The 19883-nt window shown below is 43.6% G+C and overlaps 3 protein-coding genes across 9 annotated transcripts in view; 1 reads left to right on the plus strand and 2 right to left on the minus strand.

The window, feature by feature from the left end:
- gtf3c3 (general transcription factor IIIC, polypeptide 3) lies at window positions 1-7772 on the minus strand. Its single transcript, XM_079185369.1, has 19 exons — window positions 7555-7772; window positions 6980-7058; window positions 6233-6576; window positions 6025-6148; window positions 5752-5943; window positions 5458-5623; window positions 5204-5351; window positions 4820-4985; window positions 4546-4646; window positions 4241-4412; window positions 3716-3918; window positions 3531-3632; window positions 3290-3416; window positions 2877-3102; window positions 2697-2751; window positions 2203-2338; window positions 1632-1756; window positions 1319-1471; window positions 1-1134 (listed from the first exon to the last, which is right to left on the minus strand). Exons 1-19 carry the CDS (start codon window positions 7645-7647, stop codon window positions 1012-1014), a joined length of 2835 nt encoding a protein of 944 aa, XP_079041495.1. The 5' UTR covers window positions 7648-7772; the 3' UTR covers window positions 1-1011.
- Window positions 7773-11472: 3700 nt separating this feature from the next.
- Window positions 11473-13270, plus strand: LOC306715508 (adenosine receptor A1-like; the record flags this gene model as incomplete). The annotated part of the gene is made up of 4 exons (XM_079185905.1): window positions 11473-11652; window positions 11905-12039; window positions 12251-12435; window positions 12541-13270. The coding sequence occupies 4 exons, from the start codon at window positions 11473-11475 to the stop codon at window positions 13268-13270; spliced, it is 1230 nt and encodes a 409-aa protein (XP_079042031.1).
- A 201-nt stretch (window positions 13271-13471) lies between these two features.
- The window catches only part of dmd (dystrophin), a 217798-nt gene continuing 211386 nt past the window's right edge, over window positions 13472-19883 (minus strand). For 6 of the 7 annotated variants that reach the window (XM_079185525.1, XM_079185522.1, XM_079185526.1 and 3 more), the window contains 4 exons: window positions 19021-19135; window positions 18466-18555; window positions 17174-17199; window positions 15695-15828 (listed from right to left, as the gene is read on the minus strand). In XM_079185525.1, coding sequence (XP_079041651.1) covers window positions 17177-17199; window positions 18466-18555; window positions 19021-19135 — 228 coding nt within the window. In that variant the 3' untranslated portion in view covers window positions 15695-15828; window positions 17174-17176. Of the gene's footprint in view, window positions 15829-17173; window positions 17200-18465; window positions 18556-19020; window positions 19136-19883 lie in introns of all 7 variants that reach the window. The other variant, XM_079185527.1, reaches the window with a different exon arrangement.

Consider the following 19883-nt stretch of genomic DNA (forward strand, 5'->3'; position numbering starts at 1 on the left):
TTCACAAAATAGGTTAGAACAGCATTAGTGGTATAAAAGTAGATTTTTTTGCAACATTAGGGCTGTGCATACATTACATATAATACAATCTAAATTGAATCCTACATGAGAAAACCTGACATCCACGACATAGGACTGGAGAAAAATAATGTAAAAAATCTATTACTACCCCAGCCTCAAACATCTCTGTAAAAGTGATACTGACGTTGATGTCTACAGTCATTTACCAGTAGATCGTCCAAATATGGACAAATATAAACACCATGACAACATATTAAATCCCGTAGCCATACATGTTCAACACAAGTGAAATGAAAGCATAAATGTCGACATGTTATGACGAGACAGCAATGTGAACCAGACGGCTGGTTTGTAAGGAGGATAAAAAACAACTTGTTCATAAATCAACCAATAAAAAAATAACTAAATGAATTAATATCAATACATTCATTAATGGATCAATTTAGGTTGGAATGAATACATACATCTATAAATACATGCATAGAAAATACTTGAACACATAAATCAAACCTATATGATATAATAAACCTATTGATACTCACTGTATAGTCCGATTGGTCAGCAGGACACAGCATGCTTTAGCTAAAGATCTTGCAGCTACTAACAATAAGAGGCAGGTGTAGCAGTCAGCTCGTAATAACGCTGAAAGGATCCTTTGACCAATTGTGCTGCAGTGAAATTAGTACTAATGAGTAACTCATTAACACACATAAATCAACAAATAAAATTACAGAAATATAAAACATATATTACATAGATGTAGAAATAAATAAAATGCATTTGCTCATTTGTTATCAACATAAATGTATTGATTCACTAATGCATTTACTTATTTTTGTATTCATTTTTTATTGTTTAATAAAAAATATGTATTCCTGTTTGTATATTCATGAATATGGCATTTTTAGTCCTCCGTACTTTTACAAGGCAGTACTTGCATGGAGTCTCAAAACTCAACATGATGATGACGAGGTGTTTGTGTGCATTTTTTTAAACAATGCAGTGTGTGTTGATTAGCTGGTGGGCCATCGCCATGTTCCCGCTGGCCTGGTAGATGAGAGACAGGTTGAAGGCGATCTCCCTCCTCAGATCCAGCTGATCATCGGGGATACCCTGAAAGAAGGACCAGCAGTGAGAGGAGGAAGAGGGGGACAGACAACAAGATGAAAAGTGCTAATATAGCAGCATTTTTTTTAAACCTACAGTAGAAAACATCTGGGCACAAAAACTGACAGGAAAAAGAGTTGTGGATGTAGGTCCATCCATCAATGTCCTAAAGGGATGTTTGTATACGCACCTCCAGTTTCTGAGCGGGCAGTGTAAGTGCCGTCTGGTAATAATGAATGGCCAAATGTGTGAGGCCGATCTGGTGCAGCGCCCTGCCCAGGTTGTACATGCTCTCCTGACACACTCCACGGAGGTCCACGTACCGCCACAGAAAGGAAAAACCCTAAACATACACACACACACACACACACACATATTTAGGAGGAACGGAGTGGGGTATGTAACTGTGATGCTAAAAAGGGGAGTACAGATGTTTCTGGTTAAATTTGACAGAATCACCACCGCGTTAACACACAAGACACACACACACACAAAAAACCTACCTGCAGCACGAGCGTATGTCGTTTGGCGACATACTTTTGAGATGCCATGTGGAAAAAGGTGAGACCCACACACAGGCTGTGGAGTGGGGTTTCGGGGTGAGTCTGGAAGGCCTGAACATACTGGCCTAAAGACAGAGGAAACATGTTAGATGAATACTGATGGAAAGTGATCGACAAATGTTTCCTAACCTCAAGCTAACTGGTCAAAGTAAGGCAGACGCTAACGGGAGCCCGCTGGACAACAACCTGACAACAATCATGTTTTATTCACATCTCTGCATCGTCCTATGGGGCTACGAGAGCGGACATGCAAATTAAAGAAGTGTGTGAAATTGAGAAATTTACAACTAGACATAATTAAGGACAAAAAAACATTTCTGTTATGGTCTTTGTTTTATTCCTGTGATTACATTTTAAAAGATTTTTTGCAAATATTTGTTTCCCCTTTTCTACTTTGCCATGCTTCCACTGGTTACCCCGTGTGTAATGTCACATGGCTATGAATTGTGGGTAATTCCCTTGGGCAAAGTCTGCAGAAATGCAGTGTGCAGTGTGTGCGTGTGTGTAGTACCCAGAGCGTGCTTGAAGCTCCCCGACACCATGGCGTTATGTCCGCACAGGACACCCAAAGCGTGGTTGTCGGGATACTTTAACAGCAGACGCAGACAGAAGCGATGGTGACGCTGGTGCTGGGAGGTTATGGTCAGCTGAGAGGAGCACAAACACATCTCAGACATTCATTTTTACAGACACACACACAGAAACAGGGAACGCTTTAAAGACCACTTGGTATTTCTGTCACTGATAATTGGTTTTCAGATAATAAGGTGACATGGAATGAAATAAAACATGACATTTATATACTATCATAATGCACATTTGATTACCTTAGTGAGTAGATGTGTTATGCAACGTCAACACAATATTGGTACTTAAATTTCATATGTAATGTCACTCCATAATGAATGCTTAAAGGCGGAAACAAGGTAAACCAAAACAAGAAGCATGTAAAAAGAAAAAAGGAGTTTTGTTAATGAAAAGATAGATGTTAGCACATAGCCAGACCTGGTTGAAAATATTCCAAAGCTGAGGCCGATCCACGTTTTCCATCAGCATCAATCTGTTGAGAAGAGGGAAAACAGACAGAGGACAATTCATACCGTACCTTTAAACAACCGTCACAACATTAGCCATACAAGTGAACAAATGATTCTCTGCCTCATGCAGCTGTACATGCGAGCCGACCTTATGTAGTTGTAGGCCTTGTAGTAGTTGTGGTCAAGGATGGTGGCGGACAGGCCGAAGCACTCCATCTCCTTCCTCCGCGGCTTGTTGTCGTAGAAGGAGTAGAACTCCATGGCGGACTCCACCAGCAGCTCGGCCTCCTCATAGCGCCGCACCTCGCACAGTGTCAGCACGCAGCTCACCAGCAGCTGCCACCAGTCTTCTTTGGACATGACGTTGGTTTTACCTGGGCACAGGGGAGAGATTATGCCATCAGCATAGCATCGGTATGAATTGTAATGACACCAGGCGGCATCCTCCGGGTTCTGCCGAGTGAAGCCAATGCGGAAGTGTCGTAATATACATATATATATCTTCCACTTCACTGGGACTTTAAAGCAGACAGCCAAAAGATACACACAGTATATCCTTACCAGTGTTGTCCAGGTAGGCAGCTTCGTGGTCAGCGATCTCTGGCAGGATGGCCTTCGCCAGTCTCAAGTGGTTTACACCTGACACGATTACAGAACGCACACACACCTTCGCTCGCTGCATGGCCACCTATGATACCAAGACAAAAGAATTGTGCTTTTAAGTCCTAATGATTACATATTAGCTTGAACTAACTCATAAAACCCTCCTAGAAGAAACCCCCTCCGTGCAGGAGTGTGTTACCTTGAGCAGCATGGAGATCATAGTGATCATAGCGTCCAGGTAGTCCTGTGTCTGGCCCTGAGTCTTCAACAGTGTGGAACGATGCAGCAGCAGCTTTAATTCCTACAAGCACAGCACACAGAGATGTGAGATGTGAGATGTGAGAAAAACTATATTGGCCCTCTTTTTCAAATCACACACTTCACCTTCTGTGCCGCTGACGAGTCCTGTGCCAGCGTTTCGCTGTCGTACATGGACTCCAGAGCCTTGAGGGCGCACTCGGGCCGGCCCAGCTGCTGCTGCAGGGTGGCCAGGGAGAGGCGAGCCTCCAGGTGCTGCGGGGCCATGTCCACCACTTTAGTGTAGCTCTGTGCCGCCGCCTCCATGTGGCCCAGCGCCTTCAGACACTCTGCGTGGGACAAGCGATGAAGGTGCCCATGTAGCAGTGGTTTACATTGCATTTTCTCAAAAAGAGCTAAATTGAGGGGGTGTTGAGTGTTGATGTTTGAACCATCTAGTTTGAGCTTTTAAAGCCATTCAAGTCTAAATGAAATAAAAAATCCTGAAAATAAAATGTTCAACTTGACCCTCATTTTTGGCCTGCAGTTCCCTTTTGAAACGCTAGCTGTCAGTGTTACACCTTGAAGATATTTGCTAATTTGTATACATCATATTTATATCACGTAAGATATGTGATGATCTCTTAAACTCTTGCTTTCTGTTGGTCCCACCTGCGTGTCGGAGCCAGACGACAGCCAGGTTGTACTTCTCGGATATGACGAGGGCCGACAGCAGCGGCAGAGCAGCCATGTACTTGCCCTCCTCCAGGTAGGCTTCACCTACGTCCAGGTACAAGTCACCAATCTCCTCTGGACTCTGCTCCATCAGCGATGACACCAGCCCCTGGGAGTGAGATAGATGTTTAATATCCATTTTCAGTTTCAACTCACTGCTAGGAATCAATATTTTAAGCCTAAATTGGATTTTCTAAATGATGCAAGTGTGTTACTAATGAAATCTTTTAAGTTCCGTTTACCTCCAGGGGTGTGTCGACATGCAGGTGTATGAGGCAGACAGTGAGCTTGGCCCTCAGGTCCACTGGGACACTGTCTGGTACATGAACATCTTTAATTTCACCTGGAGACAGACAAAGGTAAAAACAAAGCTGTATTGGATTGTATGGTTCTTAAAATGTTCACATTTTGGAGCAATTTAGATTTTTGATCGACTACTATGCCTCGCTATAAGCACAGCGGCTCTGTACTGTAAAATCAACGAAAAAGGAAATATCTGCATAAAGAGTTACTCACAGTCCTCTTTAACAGCCATTTCCTCTTCCGTCTTTGTGTCTTCCTCGTTCTCCTTCTCTTGTTCCACAGTCGCTTCCTCTGACACCCTCTCTTCTTGTCTTGGTTGCTCACACCCTGATCCGGATTCATCCTTCACCAAAACTACACCCGCAAACTGGACCAAGACCTGGGAAAACACACGCAAAGTACATGCATTCATTAACACAAAATACACCTTTCATTTGCTCTATCGCTCAGGCCCAAGTTAGATTTAAGACCTCCTGTTTCTAAAGCATCTAAAAACAGATTGGCCGTCTTTCTTAGTATAATCCCTAGATGTGTAAATAGTGTTTTTAATCCGTGAACTATTTGTTCACACACACACACACACACACAGAGCTCTACCTGCAGGGCCTTGCTGTACTGGCGGTTGGCGATGTAGAGCTCAGCTGCCATGTTGATGAAGTCATCGCTGACCAGGCTGGGGTGTCGCTCCAGAGCTTCCTCTATTACACCCAGAGCTGAGGGCAAGTCGTTACTCTCATAGTAACTCCTGAACGACACACACACACACACACACACACAAACATACCGTGTTAGGCGCAGCATGTGTGGATGCACAGTATGCGTGGACCTGGTCTGGCTAGTGTGTGCTGTACTTGGCCATGTCTTTGGAGAGCTGCATGAAGTGCTCTCCGTCCTCCATGGGCAGCAGCGATAGGATCCTGCGGTAGCCATCCATGCACTGCTTGTGCTCGCCCAGGCGCATGTGGAGGCTGGAGCGCTCCCACACGTAGCGCACGTTAGTGGGGTCGTACTTGATGGCTGCGGTGGTAGGGGACAAGATGGAACGGGAGTAATGCAAAGAACTATTTTCACACAGAAAATAATGGTTTGCATAACAACGGATCTATCGTATCTATGAATCTTGGACTTTTGAGCGTCAGGCTGACCTTTTGAGTAGCACACAATGGCCTGTCGGATGTTGTCCTGCTCCAGAGACATTTCTGCCAGTCGGATCCACTCCTCACAGTCTGAAGGGTTCAGGTGGGCGGCGATCAGACCAAACTGCAGCGCCTTGTCCATGTCTTCATCGTCCTCGTAGATCATGGCCAATGTGGAGAAAGGCTCATAGGCCAAAGGAGCTGGAAGAGAAGGGGAAGACGATTCATTTAGATAATTGATGAATATAAAAAACTAATAACTCCAAAAAGTTTGTTCCATACCCTGTCTTATGATCTCCATACACATCAAGATGGCGTCCTCTTTCTCTCCTCTAGCGTAGCGGATGTTGGCTTCTCCCATCAAGCCTCTCAGAGCTCGGGGCAGCTTGCTGCGTTGCCGCCGCTCCTGGACACACACACAAAGTCACAAACTAACCCACATTAAGAGCTGGGAAACACACTAACGCACTCCCCTCCTCCTCCTCCTCACCCTCATCATCTTCTTGTTTTCTCTGTTCAGCTCCATCTCCAGCGCAAACACGTCGCCCACCGTCGGATCCTCCTCCGCGTCCTCCTCTTCCTCCAGCTCTCTCTGTTTCCTGTTCCTCCGTCTTCTTCCTCCTTTCCCCCGCCGCTTCCGCCTCTTCTCCGCGTCCTCCATCTCCAACCTCACGTTTTTTTCTTCCTCCGCCTTGTAGTCCTCATCCTCTTCATCATCCACGTAGCTAAAGCCGTCCTCCTCTCCCTCCTCCTGCTCGTCTGAAGACGGTGGTTCCGGCCTGTCTCCCAGCATGGAGGCAAAGGCCTGCTGGACCCCCGGGCTGACTCCCTCCTCTGACAGGAGGGGAGAGTATTGTCAAGTGATGTCATCAACACTAATAAAATAATACAATTATAATATTTTATTTTGCATCAATCCTCTAAACTGTATCTTCTTACTTTCCAGCTGACAAAAAAACAGATGAGGAGTCACCTTTGATTATTATTGGGAGCATTTTTTTAATGGAACGGTTTTAATATCCAGAATATAACTTCTATATCAAGTTTTTGTTTTATTTTTTTAATTTGTATTTATTTATTTATAAAAAACATTATTATTGTGTTTAAATGATAACTGTCATAAAGTCATGATGTTACACACTCCGATACAGTAGGTGGCGGCATGCACCTTAACCGTTGGTTTGTAGTCCGCCATTAAACTGAAAGAAGAAGAAGAAAAAAAGAGTAGCAGCTTTACCAATGTTCCCCGGGACGTGTGTAGATGTAGAGGGCAGAGCAGCATCCTCCTCCACACCTTCAGCTGATACCTCCGACTCCTGAGAGAGGAGAGAACATTCAGCGTTAGACTTCGTGTTAACGCGACCAAAACGACAAGCAGACGTTTCATTCTAAACCCAACGATAATGTTGTTGTAGAGTCTATTCAACGAACGTAGCTCACGTTAAACCAACGACAGGTGTAAAGGCTGATGCTGCTATGCTAACTCAGCTCTGCTTCAGCCGGTGTAGCTAACTAGCTTTGATATCCATAATTTGGAGGAAAGAAAATATCGACGTAATGTTACCTAAACAGCAAACAATGCACATTGTTAGTTAAGTATAATGTTAAGTATAAAGTATAACTGTTCAATGATAATTGTCGCAGTTAAGTCTAACAAACGTTTAAACGAATTAAAGATGTAAAAGGTTTTACTGCTGATTCAGCTAGATACTTTGGCTATGCTAACTTAGCTCTGCTTCTGGGCTGTGGGCTCTAGCTGGTGTAGCTAACTCGCTAAGATATCAGTTATTATATTCATAACTTGTGCTTCACCTTGGCTTTGCGCTCATCCCTCCGCTCGTCAAACTCCTCAAAAGTTATCCTCCCCTCCAGGTAGTCTATGAGCTCCGAGCTGAAACCGGACATATTTTCTCTGTTACCGTTACTCCGTTATGTGTCTGTGACTGACGGGCACGAAATAGGCTTTTTCAGACAAAATGCATCATATCACGCTACAGCTGCAACAAAACATGAACTGTTAGTGTAACACATCCTCGTAACCGACTGCAGCGCTTCAAGTGACGCTGACAACAAATCGCCAGCATGTTCAACTGCCGTCACGTGACACGCAAATACTTCCGGGTTGGTCACGGAACTCACATGCCAAGCCGGTAGCATTCTACATGCATGGGATTATTTTGCGCATCTTTATTTTCAATAACTAGCCAGTCATCAAACTGTTAGTGATATTTGATAATATTCAGGAGGGCTAAACGTAACCAGTTCCTCTATTATCGTCGGGACATCACAAGAAGTGTTTTTGGCGTTATCAAGTGTTTTGGCGGCACCCAGTGATGAAAAGCGGGAACGACCACCGTACTTGTGTATTTTGTGGCCTTCATCCGGGCATCAATAGTGTTGAAATATTTCCAACCAAATGTTATTATAAAATGGAAATAAAGATAAAGGCAAAATGAAACAATCATTTGTTTACGTTTTTATTTATTATTATTTGAATGTCTTTGAATGACCACGTTTATCCATTAATTCATTGTTCAGTTAGTTATAAGCTATTTATCTTTGTCATACCTTAAACCTTTTGTTTACTTTTACAAAGCTCCTTAAAAACGTCCCTTTTCACCAGAAAGTCACATATATACACAGGGGTGGAATGTAACTAAGTAAATAACTCAAGTACAGATTTGAGGTACTTTGAGTGTATATTACACTGTCCAGCAGTATAGTAGGCTAACTACATCAATACAACTATACTTGATGATAATCTAGTAATACTGATTATGTATTACTAGATAGTATCATTGTGTACTACTTACAGGGTGCATTTTCCTGCACTGTGTACTTTTATTTGAGATATTGTAAAAACGTTTCATTAATAACTGTACTGCATGTTTCTTTGTAATTCATATTTATCATTTCCAACTCATGCAGTGCACTTGTTTCTTATTTAAGCTGCACACCACGTATTCTTTGCACAAAATGTTTGGTTTCCTCACTCATTGTCCTTCGCTGATATATCATAAAGTATTTTGACCACACAAAAGCGTAGCTCGAGCGAACATAATTGAACATTTCATGTAACGTGATTGTTTTGTTCTGAACCGGCTGGAGATTTACGTCAAATCATGTCTGCTTTTCCATCTCACAGAGACCCAGATCCAGTGCAGCTGTTCAATCAACAGGCTCGTGATTGACGTATTCTGCGTTATCTTTTTCTATATATAGAGAGAGAGGGATGGAGGGAAGCGTGGAGGAGGGTGTGGTTTCACCCCGGCACATGGTGCTCCTCCTGCTTCTTGCCCAGCTCCTCCTTCAGTGTGTCCTGCACATCAGTGGACTCTGATGCTTCTCCTCCATCAAGCTCACGTTGTGTTGGTGTCCTGGATGGTCTGGACCGTTCAAACTTTGTGATGACTGCACCTGAAATCTGTAGCGCAGGTGAGTACACCACATACTCCAAACCTGAAGTACTTAATCCACCAAAAACAATACTCATGAAGGAGTTTATCTCGGTTTGGTCTTGCAACAATTCCCAACACAGGTTACAAGGTGATGCCTTAAATTGCCTGAAGAGGTCTTTGAGTCCACGGAGGAGTGCACGCACTGTGGCCAATTCTCCCTCAAAGTGCTACGCTCTCTTAAAAGCCAGAAATGACATTCATAAAAGTAAAGAGGAAGAGGTCGTATATTGACCACTGAGCCTCTGACTGGAGGCCAACAGCTACTATACAGATCTTTTTTTACATTTTGTTGTTTGGTTTATTGTCAGCATATTGTTGGTTTAAGTGAGACCAATGTACTGAAGTATAATACTGACAAGAAGACAATATCAAGAAGAGTGCTGCTGCATCTTTAACAGCCGACTAGACAAACTAAGCGGAGAGCTAAGAGGTCAAAATGTGAGGATTTTATGCTTTTGTTTATCAGATATGATTGAAAATGTAATTTCTCCGAGTGTTGGACTGCTTGTCAGATAAAAGCAGGGATCTAAAGATTGTTCACATCTGATCCATTATGATGGATATAATAATAGTGATTTTTCTCCATTAATAAAACATTGGATTAATCAATGTTAGAAATGATTGTCAACTGCAGCTCTATAGCCAGCTAGCTGCTTAAGTAAAGTACCAAATGTTGAAATAACAACTTGCAAATGCTAGCTTATATTTCTGAACACAGGCGTAGCAGCGTGTCTGAGGGTAAAAAAGGTAAAACAACTGGATAAAGGCAGATGTTTCCAAGTTGTTTTTCTCACATTAAAGTAATTTCCGGATAAAGAAAATCCTCCTGAGGGGAACAATGCCATTGTCTAAAAGGTTTATTGTAAGAACTGCCACTTCCATCATAAATGTCTGTATAGAGATTTTATTCAGGACATCATTTACAAATATGCAGTCAGAGTTCACTGAGCTCTGGCTTTGGGTGGAACCCACTTGTGGATCTTCTTGCTGGTGGTGGGGAAGGGCACGCACCGCTGTGAGCCGCCACTCACGTTGAACTGGTGGACCTCAGCCAGGAACTATCAGATGATCTAATAATCTAACAACGTCTACTGTGATGTAGGCAACATCTAACAACGTCTACTGTGATGTAGGCAATATCTAACAACGTCTACTGTGATGTAGGCAATATCTGATAACTTCTACTGTGTTAGTGTAAGTTATCAGATGTTATATTAATCTAATAACGTCTACTGATGCGTACTGATAGACGGAGCCTAGAGAGGCTGAGTGTAAATGGGGAAAAGGCAAACTTCCAGAGGATCTTCTTAACTTCCAATCTCTTCTTTCCACTTTTTCCTCCTCTCTATCTACTGCTAAAGCTGCTTCATCTCTTGTTTCAGGATGCTTTCCCACAGCTTTCAAGACTGCCAGAGTCACTCCCCTTCTGAAGAAACCATCACTTGACCCGTCTGATGTCAAGAACTTCAGACCAGTTTCTCTTCTACCCTTTCTATCCAAAACACTTGAACGTGCTGTCTTTAACCAACTGTCTTCCTATCTCCATCAGAATAGCTTCTTGGACCCCCACCAGTCCGGGTTCAAAGTGGGTCACTCGACTGAGACAGCCCTCCTTGCGGTGACGGAGTCGCTTCACGCCGCGAGAGCTAACTCTCTCTCCTCTGTCCTGATTCTCCTGGACCCGTCTGTTGCCAAATCGGACTGCGAGGAACCTGGGTGTGACCCTGGATGACCAACTGACGTTCTCTGCAAACATCTCATCGGTTACACGCTCCTGCAGATTCGTGCTCTACAACATCAGGAGGATTCGCCCCTTGCTCACTGAGGAGACGGCGCAGGTGCTCATCCAGGCTCATCAGGACCAAGCACCGGACCTGGGGTGACAGGGCCTTCTCAGGTTTGAATCCCTATCAGCAGGTTTGAATCCCTATCAGTGTGTGTAAATAGTGAACACTTTGTGTGTGTGTGTGTCATTGTTTTTGTCCCTTTCCAGGAACAAATTTCACCGGTCAGTTGGTCAGCACAAAGGTCACATGCTGCGCTTCATAACAACCACTGTTCCTCTCTCCATTCATGTGTTTTCTTCTCCTCCTCAGTCTGTGTAATCACCGTGGAAACAAATAATACATAAAGGAAGTGGGAGGTTTGTACTCTTCTTGCATTAGATTTTCTTTACAAATAGTTAAAACGCTTATTTTTTCAAGTTTTGTTTCCTTTTGTTTCCTTATCTCCAGGTTTTCCATGACTGTGGCGTCTCTGTCTCCCTCCCGTCATGAACGTGACTCCGGGCAGCTGTACGGCAGAGAAGCCGTACGGATACCAACCCCGCATGAGGGGGCTTTACATCGCCACCGAGCTCGTCATCGCAGTGCTGGCCATCATTGGCAACTTCCTGGTCTGTCTGGCCGTCAGCCGCAACAAAAAACTCCGCACTGTCACCAATTACTTCCTGGTGAGGAAACCTGTTTCGACCCCATCTAAGAGGTCTTATCAGGACATACGAACCTGTGGTTTGAGGAAGACTACGAGCAGATGTGCTGCTTTTAATGTGTGACCATTATTGTGTTTTTATGTTTTTAGTGTATAGCTTTTATATATGATGATTTTAATGTAAAGTGTCTTTGAGTACTTTGAAAAGCGCTATATAAATAAAATGTATTATTACTATATCTAAAGGACCAAAAGTGTGTTTTACTCTGTGAAGGTATCATTGTCAGTGGCGGATATCCTGGTGGGCTTGGTGGCCATTCCCTGCGCAGTGCTGACAGACCTGGGTCGACCTCACCATGACCTGCCCCTCTGCCTGGTGCTGCTCAGCATCCTGATGGTGCTCACACAGGTAGGAGCATCTAACCTGGTGGCTTTGGGGATTGATTGCCGGTTGGATTCCTGCAGCGCAAGATCACCACCTATAATATCCCTGAATAAAGAATTGATCATACCTTTGACCTACGAAGGTTTCTTTTATTTTGTGTTTATGCCAAGGAACTAATATTTCCCCATCATGCTTAAGACTCTGCATGTAGTGTATGGTCTCCTTTCTCTTCCAGAGCTCCATCCTGAGTCTGCTAGCGGTAGCAGCAGAGCGTTACATGGCCATCCTTCTGCCCTTCCAGTACCAGCGGGTCATGAGCCCCAGGAACGCCCAGCTGGCCCTGCTGGTCACCTGGGGCCTGGGAGCCATCTCTGGCACTGTGCCACTCATGGACTGGAAGAGACAACCAGCAAACTCTGAGTAAGAGAACGAGATGGATGGATGAAGATATACGTCACATGCCATTTTCATTTGCCCGCAGTATTGTCACCATAAACTCTTTCATTTTGGTCCCTGTTATTCCAGCTACTGTATCTTCACTTGTGTGGTGGACATGAACTACATGGTGTACTTCAACTTCTTCTGCTGCCTCGTGGTGCCGCTGGTGGCCATGTTTGTCATCTACGGCCACATCTTCCTCACCATCCGCCGCCAGCTCCGACTCATCGCTCTGGCCAGGGGTACCGCAAAGGACACAAGAGCCGTGGGCAGCGGGAGCACCGGGACAGATGACTTTGGAAGTTCTTTTGCTGGGGGAACCATGGGAGGGGGAGCAGATATCGTAACAGGCAGACAGGCCAGAGATGAGGCGGGGAAATGTGAGGGTGAAGTGAGGGCTGGGGAAGAAGTAGAGTCCGGCATTGGGTCTCTCATTGAAACAGAGACTACCACTGTCTTTACAAAGCCAGGGTTCAGGATCGCCTCAGCTGGGTCTACCAGCTCTGCTTCTGCTGACCCCCCTCCCAGAGAGTCCAACGAGGCCAAATCCAACCTTCGCACCCGTCAGGAGATGCGCAAGGCCACCTCCCTCTTCCTGGTCCTGTTTCTCTTCATGGTGTGCTGGATGCCCATCCACCTCATCAACTGCGTTCTACTGTTCTGCCCACAGTGTGACGTGCCCATGCCACTCACACTAGCGGCCATTTTGCTTTCCCACGCCAACTCGGCCCTCAACCCGATCCTCTACGCGTACAGGATGAGGTCCTTCCGCTACACTTTGATAGGAATGTGGAGCGTTAGGCCAAAACGCCAGTAGAGTAGAACTCCATCATCTTTTTCATCGCGGCGATGAAGATGCGACAACTTTTTAAATGCACACAAGTGTGTAAGGTGCACTAGATTGCACTTTGCCGCAGGTTTGAGGTCATGCGAGCACTGATTTTCTGTAAATGGAGGACACCGTTTCTTTTTTGTGCTTTTATTGTTAAAAATAAACAAATCAAAGAGGCAAGTCAAATCAACATAACTGCGTGCTTTATTGATATACAGTAAAGCATTTTATAATACAGTAGTAAGGCATATATTTGGTGGAATCTGATATGTTGTGAAGTATTGACGCGTTATTTGAAAAAAATGACGTGAGGATGAAACATTAGAAATGAAAAACAAAAGAAACCAATCAGTGTCTGGGTTCAAAAGAAAAGAAAAACACTTGAATAACTGCTGCTGTAAAACAAACAATGCTCGCCATGGACTCCTCGGAGTGGTTATACATTAAATAAAGATTGGAGTTTATTTAGTCACACATGCTAATATCGTAACACCTCACACGGCACAAAACAAAATAGCCTTTTAGCCAGAGACAAAAAAGACACCGCTAGAATAAACGCAACCCCCACACAGAAAACAAATATCTAGCATGACCCAGGTATGACAGTAGTGCACAGATTCATCTGAATGGTGTCGAGTGCTAGTTTTTAATACTCGAGTCATGAATCTCTGATGGAGGCGAGCGATGCAGTGAATGCATCCAAACATTCGGGTAGGTGGCTCCGTGAATCACTGAGAATCAACAACCGGTGGGAGTGTGGGGTGGAGCACGGTGGAGGGAACGGCCTCCGAACCGGACTTTTGACAGTTTCAGACGAGGTAGAGCTTACGTTACCGGGCTTCCTAAAAGATTTCTCCGTCTAACTGAAGAATTCCCTCAAAAATAATCTCGACCAGCAGCCCTGTGACACTGTAGTGCTCGGATTCAATGAAAATCACATTCGTCTCAGTTCCTCTCACAGTACTTCTGTACAGTGTACTGTGTGTACTCAACAGGCCCTAAAAAGACTTTCATCAAATCCTTACTTAAGATGTACACTTTCATACATAACTGACTATGTTTACATGCTCATATTCCACTATTATTCAGAATATGACAATATTCCTAATTTGATATGGCTCATGTAAACATATTTTATGTTTGGATATTCTGAATTAAGTCATTCTGAATGGAGTATTTTCTTATTCAGACATATGTCGATATTATTCACAGGAATATTAGTGGAATATTCATATTCATCAGCCAAACAGCTTATTAGGAATATTAGGCAAAAAAACAGAATATTTGGTGCATAAACGTAGTCGGTGTGGTTACAGGTGCAACAAAACATCCATCAGTGATGCTGACTGAAGAGATCAAACAGACCAGGAGGGCCTATTGGAAGACGCTACAAAGTTGCATCATGGGAAATGTAGGATCCAGTGTTTTTAAAGCTTTACCCGAAGAAATACCACGAAGAAAACCCAACACCAAGAGGAGTTTCCCTCTGGACTACTTGAGAAAAGAAAAGATTACAGTCTGCAACTAGTTCAATTATTGGCAAATGGTATCCAAATGACGTCAATTTACTTCCCATACGTGCATTAGGTTTGACCTGGTACAGCCTCTGTTTACGCACACCGCACACTGTGTTGAAAACAAATACGGGTTTAAAAAGTGTTGCCGTAGAGATGTGAATCACAGGGATGACGGACAGATGGACGGATGAGTGGATAGAAAATAATAATTCAAATACAACTTGAGGTTTGTCAGCCAAAACCAAACCCCCCCCCCCCCCCAAACAAAAGTAGTGTAATGTGGAAATTAGGCACGACCACACACACACACGACCACACACACACACACACACACACACACACACACACACACACACACACACACACAGGTTCACAGACAACGTACTGTAAAGATCCAGGATGCCTGCATTACCTTGACAGTAGTGTACGCTGTTATAGAAATGTTCCTCTTAGAAAGCACCCTCTTGATTACAATCATTCTTTTTTTTTGATACAAATGTTTGAAATGCTTTAGCTGTTTCCGCAATTACAAAGAGATGGCAAATATCCGACCACGATGAACACACCTATTTGTATCTCATCTCTCTTTGCCCCCCCCCCCCCCCCCCAACACCTTATCCATCCCATACTTGTTTTATACATTGCATAGAAGTTTAAAAACCAGCCTCTGTTATTAATAAAACAACTTCAGGACGTTTTAAGAAACTACTGAAATCTACATGTTTTTCTTTTGTTGGGTTTTTTTCGCGTCATTGCTGGAACCGCAATCCTTCACAAAAATAGACGTTATATATTCTCTTTGTAAACTGTGTTTCCGATCCAGTTGATATGACTAGAAAAGCATGCGTTAGGGAGGGAGGGGATGAAGGTTTGGAGGGGGGGGGGGGGGGGGGGTGGGGGGGGGGGGTCAGAAGGGCAGGGCCTCGTGCTGTTCGGCGCTCTGCTCGTCTGTCATCACGCTGACCAGCGACTCCATGGCACGGCCCAGATCATCGGCCATGTGGAACAAACGGCCAATACAGGGACCTGGACGGGGGGGGGGAGAGGAAAATGCTTACATGAAACACACTCACAAATAGTCAGATTGAAAGCTGCATAGGTCAGCACTAGCATTCAGGTTTAAACGGGCTAGTCTGTGTGCTACATGCATAACGAGACATCTACAGCAGCTCTGTGAAGCTGTACGATGACAACACCACTGTGTCTAGCAAGCCACACGTCGGCTGCTTTACTACAGCTGTATGAACACAAAATAAACAGATTTTTCTGTGATTTAACGGCTATAAACAGATAAAAGGGACTCCTAAATAACTACGTAATGATGCTGATTTGCATAAAGTCTGAATTCATGTTTTGTTTGTTCTCTCCGCAAGACGACAAGCAAACAACTTTTAAAATACTTGTTTTCTCAATGGAGCTCTGATCGATCGGTGCTATGCTAACATTGTAGCAGCTCCATCAACACTACAAATAACGTCATACAGGCGTAAATACGACAGCACCGTTTGTTTGTACCAAATGGGTAAATAAAAAGTCATGATATATTAGTGAAAAGGTTTTCTGAATCTGCTATTTTGATTTACAGAATCATTTTACAGGGCAATTATTTCCAGAAGCGTGTAATGTGTAAATAATAAAACAAATATTAATCTACGCAAGTTTAGTCTTTACGCTTTTTGGGAGTTATCTATAGTAATAATAATGGTCCAAAATGATGTGCAATTGCATAGTTTTAAGTCAAAAACCTTCATATGCTGTTGAGGGAGGACCCCAAACCCAATATCTCTAAGAATCCAGTAAACTCTGATTGAAAAGCTCTTCATAAGGTTCCTTTCTTTTAGTGTGACCAGGAAAGCGGTGATGAATTATGCCAGCAGCCCTCAGAATGAGAACCTCTGTGATGCTGTTTGGATCATTAAATGTCAAGCAAAGGGTTTGATTCAAATGCACAATGGGACCAGCGTGGTTCCATGAACCGCCGCCCACAACTTTCATTTTTTAAGCAAATGAAAAAATAAAATCAATGAGGTGAAAAGTGTGGTTATGGGGCTCCGATGGCACCCCTAGTGGGCCAAATGAGGCAGAAAGAAACTGTCAGAGTAGTAAACAGCAGAAAAGGAAATGAAACAGGGAAAGGGAGGGAGGACACTGCATCACCGCACCATGGCGCTTCCACTCTGTTGTGCGTTTTGTGCACAATTCTACCTGCTACAGCAGCCAAAAGCCAATCCCATTTATTTAGCCAATTGTGAGATTTCTATCACGACCAGAAGTGGTACAAACATGGTGCCTGCATGAAGTGGAAGTACTCCTTAGAGGTGGTGAAATGAGATGAGAAAAAAAGGGGAGGGGGTCAAGTTGAGCCACTAACCTGTCATGGGTGTCCCCTTCTCCCTGCTGGCTCATGGAGACAAAGAGGAAAAGGAAGAAGAGAAAGGAGGAAATAGAGAGAGAAAATAATCAGCCTGGTGTTGGTAATAGAGAGAATGAAAGACACAGTATGTGAACAAGTAAGGCTTTACTTAAGGCTTACAGGTGTAATGAAGTTCAGTGTGTGCATTTGATTGGAGGGAAAAAGTATTCACATGTTTATCGTGGTCATTCAGTGTAATTTGTATTCCCATAGCATAAACCTCAGAGTCTGAAAATGGAAGCCAATGCGGAAGTGCCTTAAAGTCCAACTGTATAGAAGTCTATGAGAAAATGACTCTACTTCTCTCTTAATTTATTACCTCAGTAAACATTGTAAACATGAGTTTATGGTCTCAATCTCTAGTTTCAAGTCTTCTTCAAAACAACATGATGTCTATTTAGTAAATTGTGGTCCTAGTTAAACTAAAATAGACCCTAAAGGAGGGTAGGTTTCAGGTCGTGGGTACCATGTGATTGACAAACTACAGGAATGTTCAGCGTTAGCTTTGTGCTAAAAGCGTCGGCTGGCCATTTTTTTCCGGTAGGTACATCACAAACAGGCCGGTTTTTCGCTAGCCAAAATTAGCATACCAATTGATATTACAGTTAAGGTAAATTACGAATGCACCTTGCTAACCAAGCTAGCTACCAAGCTAACTAGCGCCAGCATTAGCTGCTAACGGTATCTGGCCCTGTCAGGCGTTGCTCCTCCCCAGCTCCACCCTCTCGTCCAAATATGCCCCCTTCTGGTTCCAAAAAGCTAAGATGGCGACAGCTAAGATGCCAAACTTAAGGGAATAAAAACGTAGTTCACAAACCAATGGATGGCGTCATGGTAGCTACGTCCACTTCCCAGTTACAGTTCATGGTTTGTCCCAAATCTTTACTTTGAGTTTGACTGAAGTTGTATTTCTTATTTGGATTAATCTAAGTTGTTGGACAACAGTGAGTTCATAGTGCGACATCCTGAGGTAGACATAGGGAAACCTCCCAGCATGCAGCAGGGCAACATTCATTGACATAATTCTCATTTTGTCCATATCTGCATCGTTACTGATGTTATTTTAGGACATGACAACTGGATATAATGTGATGTTCATTTTCATGTTCAAGTTGAATGCCTTAAGTAAAGCTTCACTAAAAAAAACGTTTTTTTATCCTTTCAGAAATTTTTATAATTACAATTGTAATAATTTTATCTAAATATGATTTTAAACAGGTGGATATTGTGTAGGTGTCGGTGGTCAGTACCCTGGCTATGAGGGAAAGAATTATTGAGCTGTTCCATCACTTCCTCCAACCCAGATGCATCTTGGGAGGGGCTGGACAGCTCGTCATCACCTGAAAACAGGAAGGAGGTGATGTTTTTCAATTTTTCTGAATTATTTCAGACACTCACATCCCTGCACTTCTATCTTTGTAAAGACCCTCATCGACATAAAGCATTCCCTACCCCCTTAAGTCGAGGTAATTTCCCGAAGACACACACACACACACACACACACACACACACACACACACACACCTACACACACACACACACACACACACACACACACACACACACACACACACACACACACACACACACACACACACACACACACACACACACACACACACACACACACACACACACACACACACACACACGTTTAAACAGTACATTTTGGTCCAATGTAGAACATCGTTCATAAGTATGGCATCTACAAGCTGTGAAATCACACATCTCTATTCATATCCTCCATGTTTTTAAAACGGTGGATGCAAATGAAAGGATATCAATCAGTGTGTGTGTGTTCTTACCCATTGTATCAGTAGTTTGGCTGGCAGCCACACGTAGCAGTGGGAGGGAGGAGTCGGAGCGTTGAGAGGAGGTGGAAGGAGAGGACAGTGCTGTGCCGTTCACCTTGGAATCCGTCTGACACACACACACACACACACACATTAGATACACAGCAAATTGGCAGCCATGCCACACAGCTTAATTAGAGGAGTCAAAAGGGGAGTGAGGTGTGTGTGTGTGTGTGTGTGTGTGTGTGTGTTGGACTAAGGAGTTGGTCCGATCCTCTGTGTCAGCTGTTACTGGCAGCTAGACAGCGCGGAGGAAAGCTGCTTCAGCTCGAAGCTCACCGGTCAGAACTTCACACCAACTTTGAGACTGTGTTTTATTGAGCCAGGACACCAAGCTAGGGAGCTGGGTCCTCTGCGGCATGTGAGGGTGCACCGCCTTGGCTCAAGGGCATGTTGAACAGCAGACTGTTGAGCAGCAGTTTTGGCGTAATTGTTTCCACAATCTGGTGAGGGATCTGAAGCAGCTTTGTCATTTCTTTACGTTCAAAGCTTCTATTGAGGTTTTGGAATGAAGCTTTGAATGTTTGTCGTTATATTTGATGATGTCATCACCCTGAAAAAAACCTCTTTCAAACAAAATCCTAAATTTGATTAAAGAGATTCATGGTTTTGGTCCTCTTTTATTAAATGAACTTTCTTCAATGATTAAAACTAGTCCGTGCTGCCTCCCTTTGTGTGTGGCAAGCTAAACGCTAACAAATATTAATAAAAACATAAATTAAATGATTCCATTTGAAGATTTTTGTCTTGTTCAGTGTTCCATTGAACTTAGCTCCATCCTCTCGTGTCCATTCTAGGTCTAATAAACCAAGTGG

Source organism: Pholis gunnellus, assembly GCF_910591455.1.
Source record: "Pholis gunnellus genome assembly, chromosome: 24".
NCBI lineage: Eukaryota > Metazoa > Chordata > Actinopteri > Perciformes > Pholidae > Pholis > Pholis gunnellus.

What these genes read in the sequence shown, in the direction of transcription:
- gtf3c3 (XM_079185369.1), bottom strand. Translation starts at nt 7,647, where the DNA reads ATGTCCGGTTTCAGCTCGGAGCTCATAGACTACCTGGAGGGGAGGATA. An exon ending in AATGGCTGTTAAAGAGGACT is followed by an intron (nt 4,647 to 4,819) that starts GTGAGTAACTCT and finishes GTCTGTCTCCAG; the next exon opens with GTGAAATTAAAGATGTTCAT. An exon ending in GACATACGCTCGTGCTGCAG is followed by an intron (nt 1,472 to 1,631) that starts GTAGGTTTTTTG and finishes GTGTATGTTTAG; the next exon opens with GGTTTTTCCTTTCTGTGGCG.